This window comes from Barbus barbus (genome assembly GCF_936440315.1).
Source record: "Barbus barbus genome assembly, chromosome: 22".
Lineage (NCBI taxonomy): Eukaryota > Metazoa > Chordata > Actinopteri > Cypriniformes > Cyprinidae > Barbus > Barbus barbus.
This window is the reverse complement of record NC_136750.1, coordinates 24,728,863-24,747,850: the sequence shown is the minus strand read 5'-3', so window position 1 is coordinate 24,747,850 and position 18,988 is coordinate 24,728,863. Positions and strand designations below refer to the sequence as shown.

At 37.9% G+C, this 18,988-nt stretch overlaps 1 protein-coding gene across 2 annotated transcripts in view; it reads left to right on the top strand.

Moving 5' to 3' along the window:
* LOC306888597 (protein-methionine sulfoxide oxidase mical3a) overlaps positions 1-18,988 on the top strand; it is a 73,430-nt gene that overhangs the window by 49,538 nt on the left and 4,904 nt on the right. The window contains exons 21-35 of one of the 2 annotated variants that reach the window (XM_079447026.1): positions 216-408; positions 1,932-2,164; positions 3,279-3,368; positions 4,856-5,032; positions 5,826-5,888; positions 6,987-7,064; positions 7,480-7,593; positions 7,809-7,891; positions 8,007-9,870; positions 10,662-10,756; positions 11,047-11,265; positions 12,165-12,215; positions 12,935-13,042; positions 13,168-13,261; positions 15,247-15,297. In XM_079447026.1, coding sequence (XP_079303152.1) covers positions 216-408; positions 1,932-2,164; positions 3,279-3,368; positions 4,856-5,032; positions 5,826-5,888; positions 6,987-7,064; positions 7,480-7,593; positions 7,809-7,891; positions 8,007-9,870; positions 10,662-10,756; positions 11,047-11,265; positions 12,165-12,215; positions 12,935-13,042; positions 13,168-13,261; positions 15,247-15,297 — 3,513 coding nt within the window. The remainder of the gene's footprint in view (positions 1-215; positions 409-1,931; positions 2,165-3,278; positions 3,369-4,855; positions 5,033-5,825; positions 5,889-6,986; positions 7,065-7,479; positions 7,594-7,808; positions 7,892-8,006; positions 9,871-10,661; positions 10,757-11,046; positions 11,266-12,164; positions 12,216-12,934; positions 13,043-13,167; positions 13,262-15,246; positions 15,298-18,988) is intronic. The other variant, XM_079447024.1, reaches the window with a different exon arrangement.

Here is an 18,988-nt window from a genome sequence, read left to right as displayed (position 1 = left end):
AATTAAATAATAAACTTAAAATCTTTATACATCCCTGGATTGACGCCTAATGCTTTTACCTTTAACTAAATCAAGAATTTATTAGTTATGATTATGATGCTAATTACTACCATGACACCTCTACACACCGGCACAGAGCCACTCTCTATGCGTTACATATTAACCATTTATATTTATGACATTTTCTCTCTTCTCCTCTTTTCTATCCATCACAGTGACAGAGGTGAACGGGGTTACGGAGCCCAGCGTGGCCAAACGTCTTAAAGGGACTCCAGAAAGGATCGAGCTGGAGAACTACCGTCTATCTATGATGAGAGAGGATCTGCAGGAGGTGACTGAGGAGACGCTGGCCGAGCACAACCTCAGCAGTGTGCTGGACAAAGCCACCGACGTTGAGGAGGGGTCCAGGTATCCCTCTCATCTTTATATCATGTTGATTGTGCTGTTCTAGCATGTTTCTATCATGTGAGCACCACTAATTATCAGTCATTTTCAGCCATTACATAATATAATATAATGAAAACGGTGCTTGTTCATTAGTATTCCTTAATACTTTACTAATATAATTCTGCTGTAATTAAAATGTGTGACAACAGTGTTTGCAGTTTTTAATAAAAATTTTCCATGCACTTTTAGTTCCTGTTTCACATGATAGAAATAAGTTGGAAAATATTTTTAATGCAGAAGCTAAAATGAAAGTTTACTCAAATTTGGCATATGGTAATTTGTTCAACAAAAGTGACTTGAAGAACAAGGACGGGCTTTCTAAACTACTTTAGAGTTCATAATTTGAGGACACAGTGTTGTCGATATTTATTTATTTATTTATTTATTTATTTATTTATTTATTTATTTTTATTTTTACCTGTGTTGAATTTCAAATGTTCTCGCTTGGAATCAAAACTTTTAAATATGCTGGCAAGTGTCATAAAGACGTTCAATAAGGTTTTTACTTAGCAAGGATGCATTAAATTGATCAAATGTGACCTTTTTTTTTTTTTTTTTTTTTTTTTTTTTTTTTTTTACAATCTTTCTATTCTTTACAGAACCTGTGAAAAAGTGCTTTACAGTTTCCACAAAAAATATTAAGCAGCACAACTATTTTCAATATTGATAATAAGAAATGTTTATAATGATTATTGAAAGAACTTGTGACAGGCTGAATCTGGAGTAATGGTGCTGAAAATTCAGCCTTCTATTAAAACAGAAAAGTGTTATTTTAAATGTTAGTAGTGTTTCACAAAATTAAGTGTCTTCTGTATTTTTAATCAAATGGTTTGGTTAGTTAAAGGGTTAGTTCACCCAAAAATGAAAATTAGCCTGTGTTTTTCTCACCCTTGAGGCATCCTAGGTGTATATGACTTTTTATTTTTTCGGATGAATCGTATCGGGGTTATATTAAAAATTGTCCTGGCTATTCTAAGCTTTATCATTGCAGTCGGCGGTTGTTTCTGTTCAACTGTCCACAAGTCATCAAATAAATGCATCCTGTAGCGAATCCATGCGTTTTCATAAGAACAATATGCATATTTCAAACGTAATAAACACTTCTCTCTCACTTCCGGTATCTGTCATACACGGAAGGCGTTCCGGCGGATGATGTAGGACGTGTGCGCCTCTGAGATATGCTAGTGAGAAAAAAGAGTTTATTATGTTTGAAATATGTGAGGCACGTTTTATTATGGATTCGTCTGAAAGAAGAAAGTCATATACATCTAGGAAGCTTCGAGGGTGAGTAAAACACAGGCTAATTTTCATTTTTGGGTGAACTAATCCTTTAAGAAACTTCTTTGAAAAACATTTAAAAATCTTATCAACCCCAAAACCTTTGAACTGTTGTCTAGGTAACTTATTTTGTGAGTAAAACGAGCTACCAGGTGTCACTTGGTGATTTATTTATCTATTCTTTTTACACTTATCCATCCCTACAGCAGCTCAGAGTCTGATATGGAGGAAGAGGATGAAGAACCGGAAGCGGCCGGCCCGTCTGATCTGGGTGGGGTTCCCTGGAAAGACGCTGTGGAGCTCCACGCTAAACTAAAGGGAGGAAGCGACCCTGGAGCAGCAGAAGACGATGATGGCCTTCATGACGGAGATGGAGAGATGGATGACGATGAAGAGGAGGAAGATGATGAGGAGGAAGAAGAAGAGGAATCGAGTGATGGTAAGCATCGCGCCAGTGCTGTTAAATTCATTGTACTTGTGAGGGTGATAAAAGTGTCTCTACACAATGAATAATGGATGTAGATGGATGTCCTGGACAGAATGTCCTGTTTGATGGCGATTCATTTGATTTTAGAAGGAAAACTTGAAGTAGCTTATATTCTTTTTCTTTTTAGAGGATCATTTTAAAGGAATAGAAAGACTGTAATGTGTTTGCTCTGCAGAGTCTCATTTCCTCTGTCCACTTCGTATCATCTTTATGTATGTGGCGTCTAGCTCCCCTGATTAGATATTATATGTTCACCAGGGTTGTCTGCTGTCTCATATTCACAGAGAACTTCTGAAATTACATTTTCTCTTTGAGTATGACTCTTTCTGATGAAAAATGTAAGACAAAAGATTTCCCAAGAGATTGCTCTAACCTCAGAGCTTTAGCCCGTGGTATATAATTTTTTTACGCTGATGTATCTCATCAGTGAGATGCTGAATCATTCAGCGATTCTAAACTTGTTTATATTAATGTGCCACTGTTACTAGCCTTTTCAACTTTCTGCATTTTCAGATGTTTGCGGCATCTCTGGCAAATTGAACTAATTTTCCTTTTCCAACTGTGTCTTGTATTTCTCCCTTATAAAAGAACCTTTTAAAACTTTTTAATAAGAGTCAAAACAATTTTTTTTAATGGCGAAATCTAACAAATAGCCAAGAAAAAATTGGCGATTGACCTTTGAATTATTGACGTTTTTGAATTATGGAGCATTTCTCAGCCAATCTGAATTTAAAGACTGAACAATGCCATGTTATAATGTTTTTTAGACAACAATATATAGTACTTTTTGGTACTTGTATTATACTCAATAAAATAAAATATCAAAATAAGTAAATCACCCAAATCAATACCAAGTCCATACTGTAGCTGATACTACTGTTGAAGTCCTCAGTACTTCAGTCTCTGAATGTTATTGTAGGTTCCTTGTTCTGTGCATCATCCTGTTCTGTGACAATATTATTTTTTCCCCATCTTTTGCCTGTCTCTTGATCCTCTGCTCTGTCTTTTCCATCGCTGTGTGTCTGTGTGGATGTGCGTGTGCTGGGGTAATTGTATGGGATGACAGCGGGAGAGTATTTCCCCTGGGACAGGGAGCGTCAGTCAGGTCTTTGGTTGGAGAATCTTGCAAATGAAGAGGATACGGGTATATTTAAAGGTAGTGATGCCTGTGGATGCGTTTGGCTTTAGCACATGCCGATTCCTCATAACTTCATCAGTAACTAAAGAATTACTGAGCTAACACAATTTGCCTCTTTCTCCTGCTTTCCTCTTTTCTTTTTTTTTTATTAGCTGTAGATGCGTTTTAATTTTATAAGGCTGTGAAGCTTTTACCATTAAAATAATTATTAATTACTGTCTTTTTTCTGTAATGTTGTTTGGGGTTGAAATGGCGTGCATTCACACCACCGTGGTGTTTTGAATGAGATTTTCTTTTAGGGTGTTTTCACACTTGCTTTGATTGTTTGGTTTGAAACTGAGCTTATGTCATTAACACGAGTACCACTGTTAAAATGAAAGTGATGTGACACGTGGCCAAGGTTGGTGACTCGGAATTTGTGCTCTGCAATTAACCCATCCAAAGTGTGCACACACACACACACACACCCGGAGCAGTGGGCAGCCAATAATGCGGCGCCCGGGGAGCAGTTGGAGGTTCGTGCCTTGCCCTAAGGAAGTTAATGCTAGCAGCATGTTTATCACTGTATCTGAGTAACAAGAAGAGAAGATGCCAGCTTCTTTGTTTTATTAATGTTTTTATTATTGTTTAACCAAACCTTAAAGGGATAGTTCACCCAAAAATGTGTATGACTGACTTCTGTGGAACATAAAGATATTTTGAGATAAAGAATATTAGTAACAAAACCATTTTGGTTACCATTGACTTGCTTTATATGGACAAAACAGACATTTCTCATTTTTCTTTTGTTTTATCATGGTATAAAGCCATACAAGTCATACAGGTATGGAATGACATGAGTAAATGATGACGACAGAATTTTCATTTTTGGGTAAACTCATTTAACACAGAAAACAGCTTTAGCGTCTGCTGCAAATGTATGACATTTCTGTGACGAGATGGTATGATAAATGCATTATAGGCCTACTTTAAGGATCAAATTGTTCACTAATTCGACCTGACTGATCCATACATGAACTATAACCCAGACTACAGTTTCAAGCTGACTTGGACACAGTTTGCGGTTTCAAGCCAACTTAATGAACTGAACACTGACAACACTGTTACGCTTCCTGTACACTCAAGTGTACCCAAGTTCACATCAAAACCTCAAGTGTGAAAGCACCTGCAGAGCTGATTGTTGCTTTTTAAACATTGCTGTCATATATGAAGGAGCCTTTTCTAATGCATGCTGCTTTTCGTATGTACTAACTTGCCACTTTACAGTCTATTCTAAACCATAATGTTCTCCTTTTTTTCTCTTCAATGTGTCTGTCTGACTGTTTATGGCTGCTGAATGTCACTTTCTGCTCACTTTGCTGCCCATGGGGACTTTTTTGTGACCTGGACCTTTTTACTTTTCGAACAAATTGGATTTTCTGTTCCTGACGTGCTAATGGACTCGCCAATTAATCCTACAAAATGATCGTGTCACCTCAATGGCTACCCATAATGCCACCATACAGCTAGGAACCTGCAAATCCAGAAAGCCATACATCCAGTAGACCCGCTAGACATCCAGATGGACAACCACTGGACATCCAAACAAGCTGAGGGGCTGGTTGAGGGCCACTCGATGTCACCCTTAGGCTCTCAGCCCTCGCTGAACAACACCCAGCTCACACAGCCCACCTCCTCCACAGGTAACCCCATGTGGAGGAGTCATACCTGGGCCATGTGGCTTCTGGGGGGTAGTAGATGGTGCCGTTTACACCTGGTGTTAACACGAATCTCATATGTTTTTCTGCGTAATTGGATTTCAGGAGTAAAATATGTTTTTCAAGTTTGTTATCGGTCGATATTGTATGTTTAATATGCATGTTCTTGCATTTAGATTGCCTTTGCCATCATCCGCTGTAGCACGTACTTAGTTAATCTTTAAAATAAATTAATAACAGTAAATCAGAATTTGTCTTTTTTTTTTTTTTTTACAGAATTTTTAATTTGGCTTAAAAATAATTATTGTAATCAGCCAGAATTTTAATAGTAGTTAATCTCTACTAGTATTTATTGCTGTTCACTTTTGGCTGGATCACTTGAGAGATTAATGTTGCCAGGTGTAAAGGAGATTGTTGTGTGAGCATGCATGTGTGATCGCTTTTCAATGTGAACTTTCTCTGGTTTCATCCACAATAGCATTTGCTTATTGCACTTTCTAAAATCTTTTATCTTGCTTTAATACTTTTTATATATCACACTTCGTCATTGCTGTGACATTATGTTGACCTTTTACGGGTTGAGATATTTGTTCTCCTATATTTTGTGTATCCTTATAGCTCACTTTATCAACATTGTGGGCATTGCTATCTAAGTATATGCCTCTTTTTCTGTTAATTTCTTTGATTTATTTATGAATGTATGTGTTTTTATGTTTTGTTGTGTCTGTGCATTTCATGTACCTGTTCCCATTCTCATTTTCCATTGGTTTAATTGTAGCCCCCTCCCACAAATCCATGCGTCATGTGGCTGTCAGAGCCTGGTTGGACTCGATGTCTGGAGGTAGAGAAGAAAAACAAGTCCAGCAACTTGTATCAGTGCATGGCAATACTATTGAACACTTAACACCACTGCAATCATTGTTGAACATTGATTGCATGTTAAAACGTAACATGCAAACACAAGTTGACGCTACTGCATGTTGGAGTGGTGAGACACTGTTTGGTGTGATAGCTATTATCCTTCAGCTTAATCCAAACACACTGACTAATGCATGCATTTGACATGTTTCGTTAAGCATTCTTCTAAATTTAAAGCAAATTATAAAATGTGCTTAAAAGTAAAACCAGAGAACAGAATGTTAAATCAAGTCATAAACACAAGTTTATTGTCCCAGGATGCGTGTGGTGCATCTTTGGAGGATACAAAGAGCTTGTGACATAATTGCAAAGCACTTCATCTGTACAGCGCAAGGCCACAGAGAGGTCAAAACTAAAAATAACTAAAACATTTCTAAGTATTTTTGTGGTTCAAAGAACGGACACGCAAAAAGCTCTTGAATACAACAGCCTTGAGCTTGTCACAGATGTGCTATAAGGAAATAGACTGAAAATGGTTGCATACGATTCTGAAGCTTGCAAAAAATCTCTGCTGAAGTTCAAAACTTTTTTCTGAATAATAACATTAATGAATGTAAAAAAGTGGTGGTGTGTGAAAGGGGTGTCTCAGCTAAATCTCCCTCTTTATTTATGTTTGTAATGTTCAGTTTGGTGTCAATGCATTTCATTCACATCTCTTTACTCACTCCTCCTCAACAGCTGCTGATTTTGAGCCCAATCCATTTGACTATGTAAATGGATACTTGCATGTGTTTAACTATTACCATTTGTTTTTCTACATTTTGTCTCGTGCACTCATTGTATGTGTACTTTAATGTTCCTGCAAGGCCATCATTTATTAGCTACATGATTAATACATTCTGTGCTTGCTTGTTTTGTTTTTTTTTGCTCTCATTATTCATGGTATCATTATTCATATATTTTGGTACTAACACCTTCTGCACATGGAAGGTCTTCTAATAGTCATAAGTACAGTTTTTACCTTTTCTTTTAGAATTTTGCCCAACATATTCAACTTAATTTCCTTCTCCTGTGACCCCAGAGCCCTGTGAAGAGGATGATGACCCAGAAGCAGAAGCAAGCAGTCCTGACTTTGAGCCGGGCACTGAAATAGATCAAGGTTTGTCAAGTCCATTTGCCATTTACTTGCTGTGATATCATTATGCCTTCAGAAAGGTTACATAGTTAACTCTTAGAATTGAATTAATTGAAAACCCCTTTCACTACTTTCCTAAATAAAATTAGATTAACAGACTTGATATTTAAAGTGGTTTCATCCCCTACTGACAAATATTAGATAAATGTGTTTTATGTAAGTTAAAGTTACTTCTCATTGTTTACAAAAGCTTTCCCTTTTTTGTAATGTATTTTTAAATGATTTAAAAAGGCTAAATAGGGTTGACACAGACTGGTGCTTTTTTAATAATACATTGTCTACAGAAATGAATACAGACAAAATGGTTGCTTTTTAAAAGATGCATTTCCATGTATTTTAAACAGGTTTTCACACTGTTTTAATTTGTTTAATGTCACAGAGGACCTTCCCTCAGATGCAGAGGCTGAAGCTCGTTCACACTGCATAGATGAAGTGGTGATGTTTCCAGTGTATAACGGCAAAGCAGAGAGCCAGGGACATGTTTCTAACACTGGTAATCATAACCTAATCATAATCATATAAATTCATGCCTTTTCCATTTCTGTTTGAGACTGATGATTGCAAATGTTCATTGCATAACTTGTGTCTCTGAACACATTACATCAATGTCTTGCTTCATAATTATGCAGGCTTTGATGATTAAAATCTCAACACAAGGGGATTTTCGATGTCCATCAATATTTGAGCCAATTTTATTTTTCCTTGCAGAGAAAACATCTGCAAATCCAAGGGAATTGATTGTGGACGTTGCGCTGTCTCCAATCCAAAAACCTGCTTTACCCATTGAAGAGGTAATACGGGGTTGTGGGATCAAAATGTCTTGGACCTCACTTTTTTGCTTGGTATTTAAAATGACAAAAGCCTCTGCATACTATAAAATTCTGCCATTCGTTTCTCTTTCTACAGGTGAAAGAAGTTTCTCCTGTAATTCTAGTTAAATCTCCTGGTGCACGTTTTTTCCCTGAGCCCTATCTACCTGATAATGCCAAACCGAACGTTTCCCCTGATGTTATAAGTCCCCATTCACCTGTTGCTCAAATTGTTGTGCTATCACCCATCTGTTCCCAACCTGTTCCACAACCAGAGACAGCGATTCCCAAATCTCCTGTCCAGCCGGAGCCTTGTGCCTGCTCACCAACAGGTAATCCTTTATCTCCAATATGTACCCAATCACAACCCTGCCACGAGCCACCCTCACCCCTCTCCACAAGCTCCCCTGTCAGGACTCAGCCAGTCCCAGCAGTCGCTTCCACTCCTTTGGCTAAACCTGCTTCTGAGAAGAGAACCAACGAACCCTTGAATGATTTGGTGCCTGAGGAAACCCCCGTCAAGAAAACGGACCTCATTGAGGAGTTCTGGTTGAAGAGTGCAGAGATCAGAAAGAGTTTAGGACTCACTCCATTGGATCGAAGCAGAACGACAGTGGAGAAGAGCATTGTGAAAACTCCAACGCCTGAATCATCATCTCCAAAGTCTTACACCCCAGAGGACTTTTCTGACGAGCAGAAGCCCCCTTTCACAGGCCGTTCTATCATACGCAGGATTAGCATTACCTTGGAGGGTCAGGTTATATCTCCGGTGGAACCTAAGAGTAATGGTTCTGAGAAGAAAGACTTGAGCAGCAGTTCAGGGTTGGGTCTTAATGGAAGCGTGACTACCAGTCATACAGCAGCTAGTGACAGCTACAACAACTCTGATTCTACCATGCTAACCCCTCCTTCCAGTCCCCCACCACCTCCACCTAAAGAGGAGCCAGCTTCGCTCCAAAACAAAAGGTCTCAGGTGTCCTGGGACAACCTCCTTGAAGCCATTGAGGAACCTAAACCTGAGACTACACCCCCTAAACCGAAGACTCCAGTTAGTCCTCCTCAACCAAAACCAGTTACGGCTCCAGTTCCAGACCCTAGAACGAACCCACCTGTTGTTATGAGGGTAAAGGAACCGAATAAACCACGCCGTGAAGAAGTGAGAAAGTCTTTTGTGGAGTGTGTAGACGAGATACCATTTGCCGACGACGTTGAAGACACGTACGATGACCGCACTCCGGACACAAGTGGTCTGGAAAAATGTTACACCCCGCCAACCAGCAAGGTCAACCGGGAGAAACCACCTTTGCACTTGGCGCTGGCAATGGAAAATGGCAAGCTCAACATACCTGGTGGAGTTTCCCGGACAAAAAAGGGTCCCCAACATTTTTCTCCCGAAGCCAAGGAAATCGCAGAAGAGCGAATGCGGGCACGGGAAAAGTCTGTGAAGAGCCAAGCTCTGAAGGACGCCATGGCCAAGCAGCTTACTAAGATGAAAGAATCAGATGCTGCCAAGGGTGCTGTGGCAAAAGTAGCCTGGAATGTTCCTGAGACAACAGGGAAAAACAAAAAGCAATCAAACACACCCAAGGACTCTGCAGTGAAGGCTTTGGAGTCCAAAAAGCAGACAGACACACTACATGACCGTGTCTTCACCACACCGACCAGTAAGAACTTGGACAGTTCTGTCACATCGTCAGAAAGCTCAACAGGGGGCAAAAGCAAGAAGCGCAGCTCACTGTTTTCCCCACGCAAGAACAAAAAAGAAAAGAAAGCCAAAAACGAAAGGCTCTCTGGCACAGAAGAGACTCCACCCAAACACAAGTCCCTGTGGAAGGCGGTGTTCTCTGGCTACAAGAAGGACAAAAAGAAGAAAGACGACAAGTCATGCCCAAGCACACCTTCAAGCTCTACAACTGCAGATTCAGGGAAGAAGAAAGAATCACCACTGGACAGGTCCTCAGGTCAGCTAAAAAAAATTTCATTTGAACAGCTCCCCCCTTTGTCAGAATTCATCCTTGTCTATGGTAGCTCTGTTCCAAAATCTATTATGAATCCTAAATAGCCAGCTCCTTTTCAAGATAGCATCATAACCCTCATTGAACCTCATTAGTGACAGTTTTGGAATGCTCCACGTGGTTGGATTCAACTCTCAAATGATTTCATTGGAGTCTACTCACATTGCTAAGATAATGTTGTGATACCTTTAATAAGCATGGAAGTACATTGCACAAAATATATAAACTTTATGTATGTATATGTGTGTATATATATACAGGTATGTATATATGTGTGTGTGTGTATATATATATATATATATATTACACACACACACACACGTTGAGCTAGGATTATTAGTATTTCATGATGTTGATTGAATAATTTGTTGCGCTCTAATCAACATCTTGGTTGATTAGAGCGCAACAAAAAGTAGGATTTGTTTGTTTCCTTTAATTGTCACAGCGCATTCTGGGTTTCCCTTTTTTCACAAAAAGTACATTTGTGATGCTACTTTAGAATTTGGTCAGTACAAGGTATCTTAAGAGGCATCATTAAATTGCCTACCTTTTGGAGCAGCCTTCGTGCCTACAGCGTGCCTGTGAAAATGCTGACCAGTGAGACGGCTCACTTCAGACCCTCATGGGTTACGTTCAAATCTTGCAGAATTTTGCTAAGTTTAACTTACACATTTTCTCAAAGTCTCTTTCAACTGGCGATTTTCTTAAGCAAAGTTCTCTCTAATTTACTGATGTAGATTTACGTCTGAGGAGAAATCTCAGCTTTTCTGAGGACTCTGATCTCTCCTGTGACGATGTTCTGGAAAGATCCTCTCAGAAGTCCAAGGGTGATGTAAGTACTTTTAAAGAGCTTCTTTTTTAATTGATTCAAGTATGTGATCCTGGACCACAAAACCACTCTTTAAGTCGCTGGGTTATATTTGTAGAAATTTTCTCAATATTTATATTTTTTGCACCCTCAGATTCTAGATTTTCAAATAGTTGTATCTCAGCCAAATATTGTCCTATCATGACCCTTATGACTGGTTTTGTGGTCCAGGGTCACATATATTTTACATACATATTTCACATTATATTTTTTTTCTGCAGTCTCAAATTTTAATAATCTTTTACTCTTCTCAGCACCATGTGGACCTGTTTGACTTGGTATCAGATTTGAAAAAAGAGGCAATTAAAGAGGAGAAATCCAAAGAGAAGGATAAGGACAGGGCGAAGGAAAAAGGAAAAAGAGTAACAGTGAAGGGCAATGAAAGGTCAAAAGAGAGGGAGAATGAAAGAAGAGTCAAAGAAAAGATTGTGAAAATGAAGGATATGGAACAGGAGAAAGGAAAAGAGGAAGAGGTATTTTGTGATGTATTGCACAGCAGCTAGAAGCTAATGGGTTTCAGGCAGAACATGAATGCAACACTATGCCAACAAACCAGCAAAATCATGTTAAAATGTATTAAAAGATATTGTACAGCATTCTGTTTCATTCAGAACCTGTTTGAAATTAAGTATCTTTAGCCTTGCTGTGTTTGTGTGAAGGTGACTAGAGAGAGACAGAGGCTAAAATTGTAGAACAAAAAAATCAGTGTCCACCAGAATTAATAGAATTAAAAAAGTTATAGTAGGCACTTTTAGTGTGCATTCGCAGTGTTCATCTGGCTTTCATAAGTAGCCTAATTGTGGAAGTGAAGCTGTAGATGTGACGGGTAGTTTGTGTTTCATGAGTTCTGTTTGTCCAGATTATTATTTTTAGACTCTTTTAATTTAGTGTTGTTGATTTTTCAATACAAATTTGCCTTTTGGTTTAGTCACTGATGCAGTAATGTTTTAGCATGTACTCTTACCCTCCATCAAGTCTTTTAGAGTAATCATTTAGTCCAAAAGGTCCAAAATTAACTTTTTGCCATACTTGCAAATGGTGGGTGAAAATTTTCAGCCATAGGGTTTAAAAAAAAAAAAAAAAAAAAAGTTTTGTTGGTTAATGTTTTGTTGATGAATATTTCATGTACTGTCTGTGTTGCCACATGAGAATAATTTTGGTTGGCGGATGTTAATTTTGGACCCGGAGTATAAATGTGTTGCACAAAAACACGGTCAAATTAATTTTTACTATTGCACTCATCCCAGCGTCCTTACATGTTAAGTCGTGTGTCTGTGTGTTGCCGTAGAATCCTGATTTTGTTTAATTGTACATTAACCCATCTAATCGCATAATATTTGTTTTGTTTTTCTTTTTAATTTATTTTTCTAAGTCTGTTTATGTACCTCATGCATTGGCGTTCAAGAGATCGTATGCCACAAAGGTAGTGTGTTCATTCATTCCCATTGGTCTACCCGTTTTACGCATGTCATATCACACCGTCACTCCTAACCCCTTATTGTTGGTCCAAATATGTTTGCTTTATTGTATTACTAACCGTTTTCTGCAGCATGGTGAAGGCTAAAGCGCCCCCTTTCTGCTGGAGGATGTAACTGTATCATGACCTTCTCAAAAGGCTTTCTGGCTGTTTACCTGCATACTGTTTTCTTATACTGTGTGTACCTCACTAGTTTACATGCAACTTGTTTTTCTTCTTTCATAGCTTCTACTAGACTTTTTTTTTAAAAGAATCTCTCCTGTCAATATTTTTTTTATGTCTGTCTTACACTTTGTTACAATTTATTGGCTGTGTTGCAATGTCAATGAAATACACAGACAACTTAATTATTTGTTGCATTTCCAGCAAAAACACACACACAGTACCATTATTGTGATAAAAGGTTACTTGTACTGTGATATACTTGATTATACTGCCAAAATCACAACTAGAGGTGGTTTAGAATTGTAAGTCAGAAGTACTTCAGTCTGTTGTAGTAGTTACTTAGCTTTGACATTAGGCTTTGTTTTAGACCTTCTGTAGTCTTCTATTACACAAACCCCCTGCTGTAGACATCCATGTGATGCCAGACAAGGATTCATCTACAACTGACCTGGACACAGCTTACTGGAGCGCTTGTTCTGATTTTTAATTTCCTATTGCAGAAAACATACACCGAGGAGGAACTCAATGCCAAGTTGACAAGAAGAGTACAGAAAGCTGCACGGAGGCAGGCCAAGCAAGAGGAGCTCAAGAGACTCCACAGGGCCCAGGTGAACGCATACTAATGGATTTTTCGCATGAGGTTGTCAGAAAGTTGAATTTCAGCCATCACCATGCAGAAGAATAGAGTGTGAAATTAAAAAATTAACTAGAAGCTGCTTTTTTGATTCCTCAGATCATTCAGAGACAGCTGGAACAGGTGGAAGAGAAACAGAGGCAGTTAGAGGAGCGAGGTGTCGCCGTGGAAAAGGCATTGCGAGGGGAAGCAGGTATTTCTCTCTTTCTGTCGCACTTTATTCCTCAGATGCTCTGCTGAAGGGTTAAAGTCTCAGAGCAGATTTTCGTAACTCATGCTTTTCTATGTAGTTATACGTTGAACTTTAGGTCAAAGCTGCTTGCTGTTTTTTCTAGATTCTAGCTTCAAACTACAGTGCAGACTTCAAAGGATGTAAAATTATGTTTATGCATCATTTTCCTTGTGATTAAAAGCCATTTCGTTAACTTGGGTTAGTTAGTATTCTGATTCATAGTAAAGTAATGCCTTTTTTTTCACATGAATCTTGCTAGAAGCTTTTGTCTCATTACTAAATTTCTAACATCTGTCGGGTTCCACCCTGACATAACATTAGAATTACATTCAGAATTCCCTGGAAATGTCAGGGAATTTGAAAATTGTGATTTCCAGGCCTGGAATAGGCAATGATAATTATTAAAACCTTAAGTCATGAAAAAGTCGTATACATTTTGGTAGTGAATATCGTTTTTCTAGTTATGCGCAGCTCTAAATAATTCATATGCCAGAATTGCTTTTTGAGCTCTCCAGTTGAGCTGTAAGCGAATCTTAAGGCATTTTTCATTTTCTTGGACACATTTTTACATTTAAAAAATCATTTAAATCTACCAAGTCCAAGGATTTGTACCTGACATACAATTTGATCTGCCCCTGCAATCTCTGTAAAATATATATATTTTTTAAAATCCCTATTCACTAGAAGAGTCTTTAAGAGTATTTTTAAGCCTTTATTTGAAAATGTAAAAATATGTATATTTTTTACATATGAGATTTTTTCCGATTATTGCAGAAAATATTGCAAAAATTGCAGTATATAATGCTTCTAATAAATCAAATAAAGGTATTGCAAACTTAATGTTTTGACAATACAATGGCTGTTCTTATTTTATGTTTTCTGCATTAAATAGCATATGACAAGTTATTAAAAATTTGGATTTTCCTTTTGATGGGTACTAAAGTAACAGTTGAGAGAATTACTAGAATCTATTTCATTGTTGGATTAAAAGAAAATGGTTTCCTGCTGCTAAATTTGAACACGTAATATTAACAAAATCAAGCAGCTGTAGCTGTAACAAATTAAAATTTCTGAAGTTCATTTGTTATTTCCAGACAGTAGGGTAATTATAGACAGAAGAAAAAATATTTTGAATTATTGCTTCCCCTCTCACCTCCCCCTCTCCCCTCCATCCCATCTTTTTATATCTAGTGTTTCTTAATCTCTTTTTTTATCCTTTACTCTCTCTAAGGGTTGTATAAAGGTTCTAATGTTAGTCCAAAACAGCGTAAGAGGCGCTCAGGTATCCATGGTGATAACTCTAGTAGTTGTAGTCGTCTCAGAGTATCGTGCCATTCTCATGCCGAACATGTCTCTCCTCACGTGTGTCTCAACTGCATGCCCCGTCAATCCAATCACGCCAAACATAGATTTGTATGCTGCCTCACTGGATGTGAGCCACTATAAATGTAACAGTTTTATAGGCTGTTTCTTCGGATTTGGATCTGTGTAATTTCGCTTTGTGAATCCTAAAGCATCCCAAGTCATCTGCTAAATGCTATATTCATGTTTTGTTAACACACATTCACAGGCCTGACAGATTATTTGTAGTATTTAGGGTTAAAATGCGTGATATACATTGAATAAAAAGAGTTCTAGATAGACAGGTAGATAGGTGTTAAAAAAAGGGTTTTAGAAACAAAAACATACTCGCACTCCAGAGTCTGTTGTGTCCCTTGTGGCAGAACACAGCAGTGCAACAAATCTATGTGCTCATCTACCGTTACAAGACATGCAATATAAATGCAATTAACTGTGTGTTTACATGCCAAATAACAAGTGTGATGAGTGTATTCAGCATACCTTACTGTGTGAGCGTGTGTGTTGTGTGCAACATATGCATGACTTGAAGCTACTGGCTGTGCCTGTGTGTACAGTAACATGTTTCTAATATATCCTTATTATAGACTATTGGGGAGAGTCTAATTACAGTGAGATCCTGGATTTGCATCTGGGCGGTATGTATTTCAAATCTGTTGCTTGAAATGGACTAACATCTGACGCCCTCTCTTTTCCCCCTGTACTTACTGAGACTTCCCTCTGCCTAAATACTCTCAATTTATCCTGCTCAATGTTAAGTCACTTTATGTAATTTATCAATTTTACGAAATGTTTATAGTTGTATTTTAAATAGTATTTTTGATTTTATTTCTGATTTATTGTATATTTATATATAACAAATTCTTATTTATATATTTTTTCATATACGCGTTTCATTTTGAATGTATTTTAGTTTTTTTTTTAAAGTGACAATCATTAGAATCAAAGCAACAATATATTATTTCGTAACAGTTTTTGCCCAAAAATTGCTTGCTTGCAAATGGCCCTGGCATTATATTTGCTTTCAGTTTTAATCTTAGTTTTCAAACTAAAAATGTGCCATTTAATATACAGCAGCATCTGAAATCCAAAATGCTTAAACAATCAAATAAATGTAAGCTAGCTTGAAATCCTAATTAAGCCCCTCCCCTCTAGCCTTTTGTAGATGCCTATGGCTATCTGCTTTACCCGCCAGCGCATTAGCTTCCATATTTTCCTCCCATACCTGCTCAGTTGCATAGGGGCCCCGGGCTCCGAGAGATCCCAGTGTTCAGTGCATCATTCCTCATTGCGATTGATCCCATCATGTGTGGTTCGTCTTCACTGTGTTCCCTAACCTTATATCTCACGCTGTGGATCTGTTGAGTGCTTGTTTGAATGAGTGTATTGTCTTGTGGCGTTTCGTTGATCACACTGAAGTTCTAGGCAAGCCATGCCGAGATCACCCACGCAGACAAGAGATAGCGTGGAGCGCTGTTTGTGATGGTGTATAAATTATTACCCATTGTTTTTAAAGGACATTGAGGCATTGTTAAAATCATCTTATGAATCTTTTTCAATGCAACAAGATATTTCTTAAACATAGCATGCCAAAAAGCTATTGGAAGGTAACAAGGGTTATTTTAGGTGTTAGTCTTTACATATGCTAAGAGAGTATTTTTTAATTAGGAAACTCGGGTAAGTACAACCTATTCAAATTTTATGAATGTTCTGGTAAATTGTCTCAAGACGTTGATGGAAAAAGCATTTGAAATCCAAAGCGAGCTAAATTCACCAAAGTTCGTATGACTTCTGTTTGGCGTTTTAATGCTGCGCCCCCATAATTGCTTCTTGTGTCTACATTTTCTTTCATTTTTGTAACAGTTGCACAGAGATTAAGTGGCTAATATGTGAGCTGTTCGCTTAGATTGATTTTCCTGTAAAAGTGAGGGGTTTTTCATCACAACCTAGTTGGTGGCAGACCATCTAACAGTTGGAGGATTTCTTGTTATCCAAGCACAAAAACACTTTGCATAATTATTACTGTCAGCATTCTGAGGCCTAAGCCATCTCTTGGCAGGAAAACTTGGTCGTCTTATCCAAAACAATATAGTTGTCCCCATTTTTGTAGCCAATCAAAAAAACTTCTGAAAGCTTTTGTTGATTTCTGTGTAACTTTGCATCAGTGTGCGTTTGTTTGTGGGTCGTTTCCATGCATGTCTGCATAAGAATGAGAGCTTGTTGCTTTTCATGGATAATTAGTTCCCTGATTCTTCCCATAATTGCAGAGGATGAACCAGCGATGTGAGATGATGAGGTTTAAGACACGTACTCAGTGCATGTTAGATTGAAACAGTTCCTTTCAATGAAATGCCCCTTTTAATGTTTATTTGATTTGTATGTGTTGATGAGGTCAGAATAGGGGTCACTTATGTAGAATAGGAAACTAAATATGTCCTCAGCCGCTTCTGAATGTAGACAAGGTCGAGCTTTTCGAGGGTTGCGTTGACAAACTCCTCTGCGACAGTCCCTTGTTGTGAATTACTCGACATCTCATCCAATTGGTTCAGCATTTTAAAGACCATTCTGTCTTCCCAGCTTTGCAGAGCACAAAGAATTGTACAAGGATCTGCCTTTTAATTTGCTCCACTGGTGAAATCCTTTACTCTGGTGCCAATCATCCTTCTGACAATCATTTGACACTTTTTTTTTTTTTTTTTTTTTTTTTTTGTGTGTCTGTCTAGAGGTTTGATGCCCGCCATATAGATTGCTGATTTCCACATCAGTCGTAGTGAGAGGATTGAGAAATCCAGGAACATCTCCAAAGATTATATAATAATTCAACTTTAGCTCTTAAAATCCAAATTTTCTATACCCCAGGAGAGCTCCAGCTAAATACTGTACTTCTTTGATGTAGCCTGTGCAGACATTAGGTTTGCTCTCGAGTTGCCACTTATTTGCCCTCTGTAGTGCACAGAAGGAAAAGTTCAAAGAGTAGCGTGATTTCACCTCTCTTCCTCAGTTCATTCATGTTTGCGCTCTGTCCCGTGTCATTTCCTCCCAATATGTCGCATCACACTGCTGCTTTCAGTTTCTCCCTAGAGTTCTTTCTCTTTTTGATTTCGCTCCTCACTTTTTTTTTCTTCCACATCTCTGTTTCTCTACTCTTTCTTGATTTCACCCTTCTGGTCACCTCCACTACTCTGCTCTCTCTCTCTCTCTCTCTCTCTCTCTCTGCCATCTCTCTCTCTCTCTCTCTCTCTCTCTCTCTCACATTCCTTTCCTGTGTTGTGGAAGTTGAGCCCTATGTCGGGACCCCTCGCCGAAGAGCCCTGTACCTCTGCCCCTGCTGTGCCCCTGAAGGTAACGTAAACCCTGTTATGTTTGCTGCCGGCCAGCTATGTTACCATAACATGGCCAGCGGCGTCACTTTGACAATCCACTGGACCTGTGGAGTATTGCTTTTGCCCTTCAACTACAAAGTCTACTCCTCTCCCCTGCCCATGTGTGTCCAGGCTTAGTGGATTTCCCCCAGCAGATTGCGTCACTGCTTCTGATGTACAAAGACAAATTTGTAGCAGCAATAGGGCTGGCCTTTTGCCAGTATTCGATTCCATATCTAAATTAATGCATTTGCTGTAAAATGTTATAAGACTGATATTTGATTTGATTAATTTGTGTATTTTAATATATAAAAATATTTTATGTAATCGTTTATTATATTTCAGAATTTGATTTTATTTAGTATCACAAAGCATTTGTATTATTATTATTAATTATAATTATTTATGTATAAAGAAAGAAATGGCCGTGACATTATAGTTGCTTATAGTTTTGAAACTAAACGTTTTCCAATAAAATGTAGCAGCACAAGTCGAAAATGCTTCAACAATAAGTTGAGTAGCATATTTTATGTAGTAGATTCAAGATGTTTTAAGCAAGAAGCAACACTTTCATTTTATTTATATGCACCAACATAATTCATTGTAATAAACAGGAATACTATGCATTACATTTTAAAACTTGTGTATGTACCATGCAAGGATTTTCATGGACAATTGACCTAAATAAACTGTTAAATCAGTATTTGAGTCAGGAAATTTGAAAGAATTGATTAAGGTGAGTTAATCAAATTTGCCCTCACTGTCAGAATTTTATGCTATTACAATTCTATATCCGCAACAAAAAATGTAATATGTGGCAAATGTTTGGTATATCACCCAGCCCTCAGTAGTAGCAGCATAAGTTAGGAATATTTTTTGGTTTCCTTCTTGATCAAGGTTCTACTTTTATTTTCTGTACACTTTACTTTAGACTTCCTAAAGAGGATAAGCATAGCATGAAATGCAT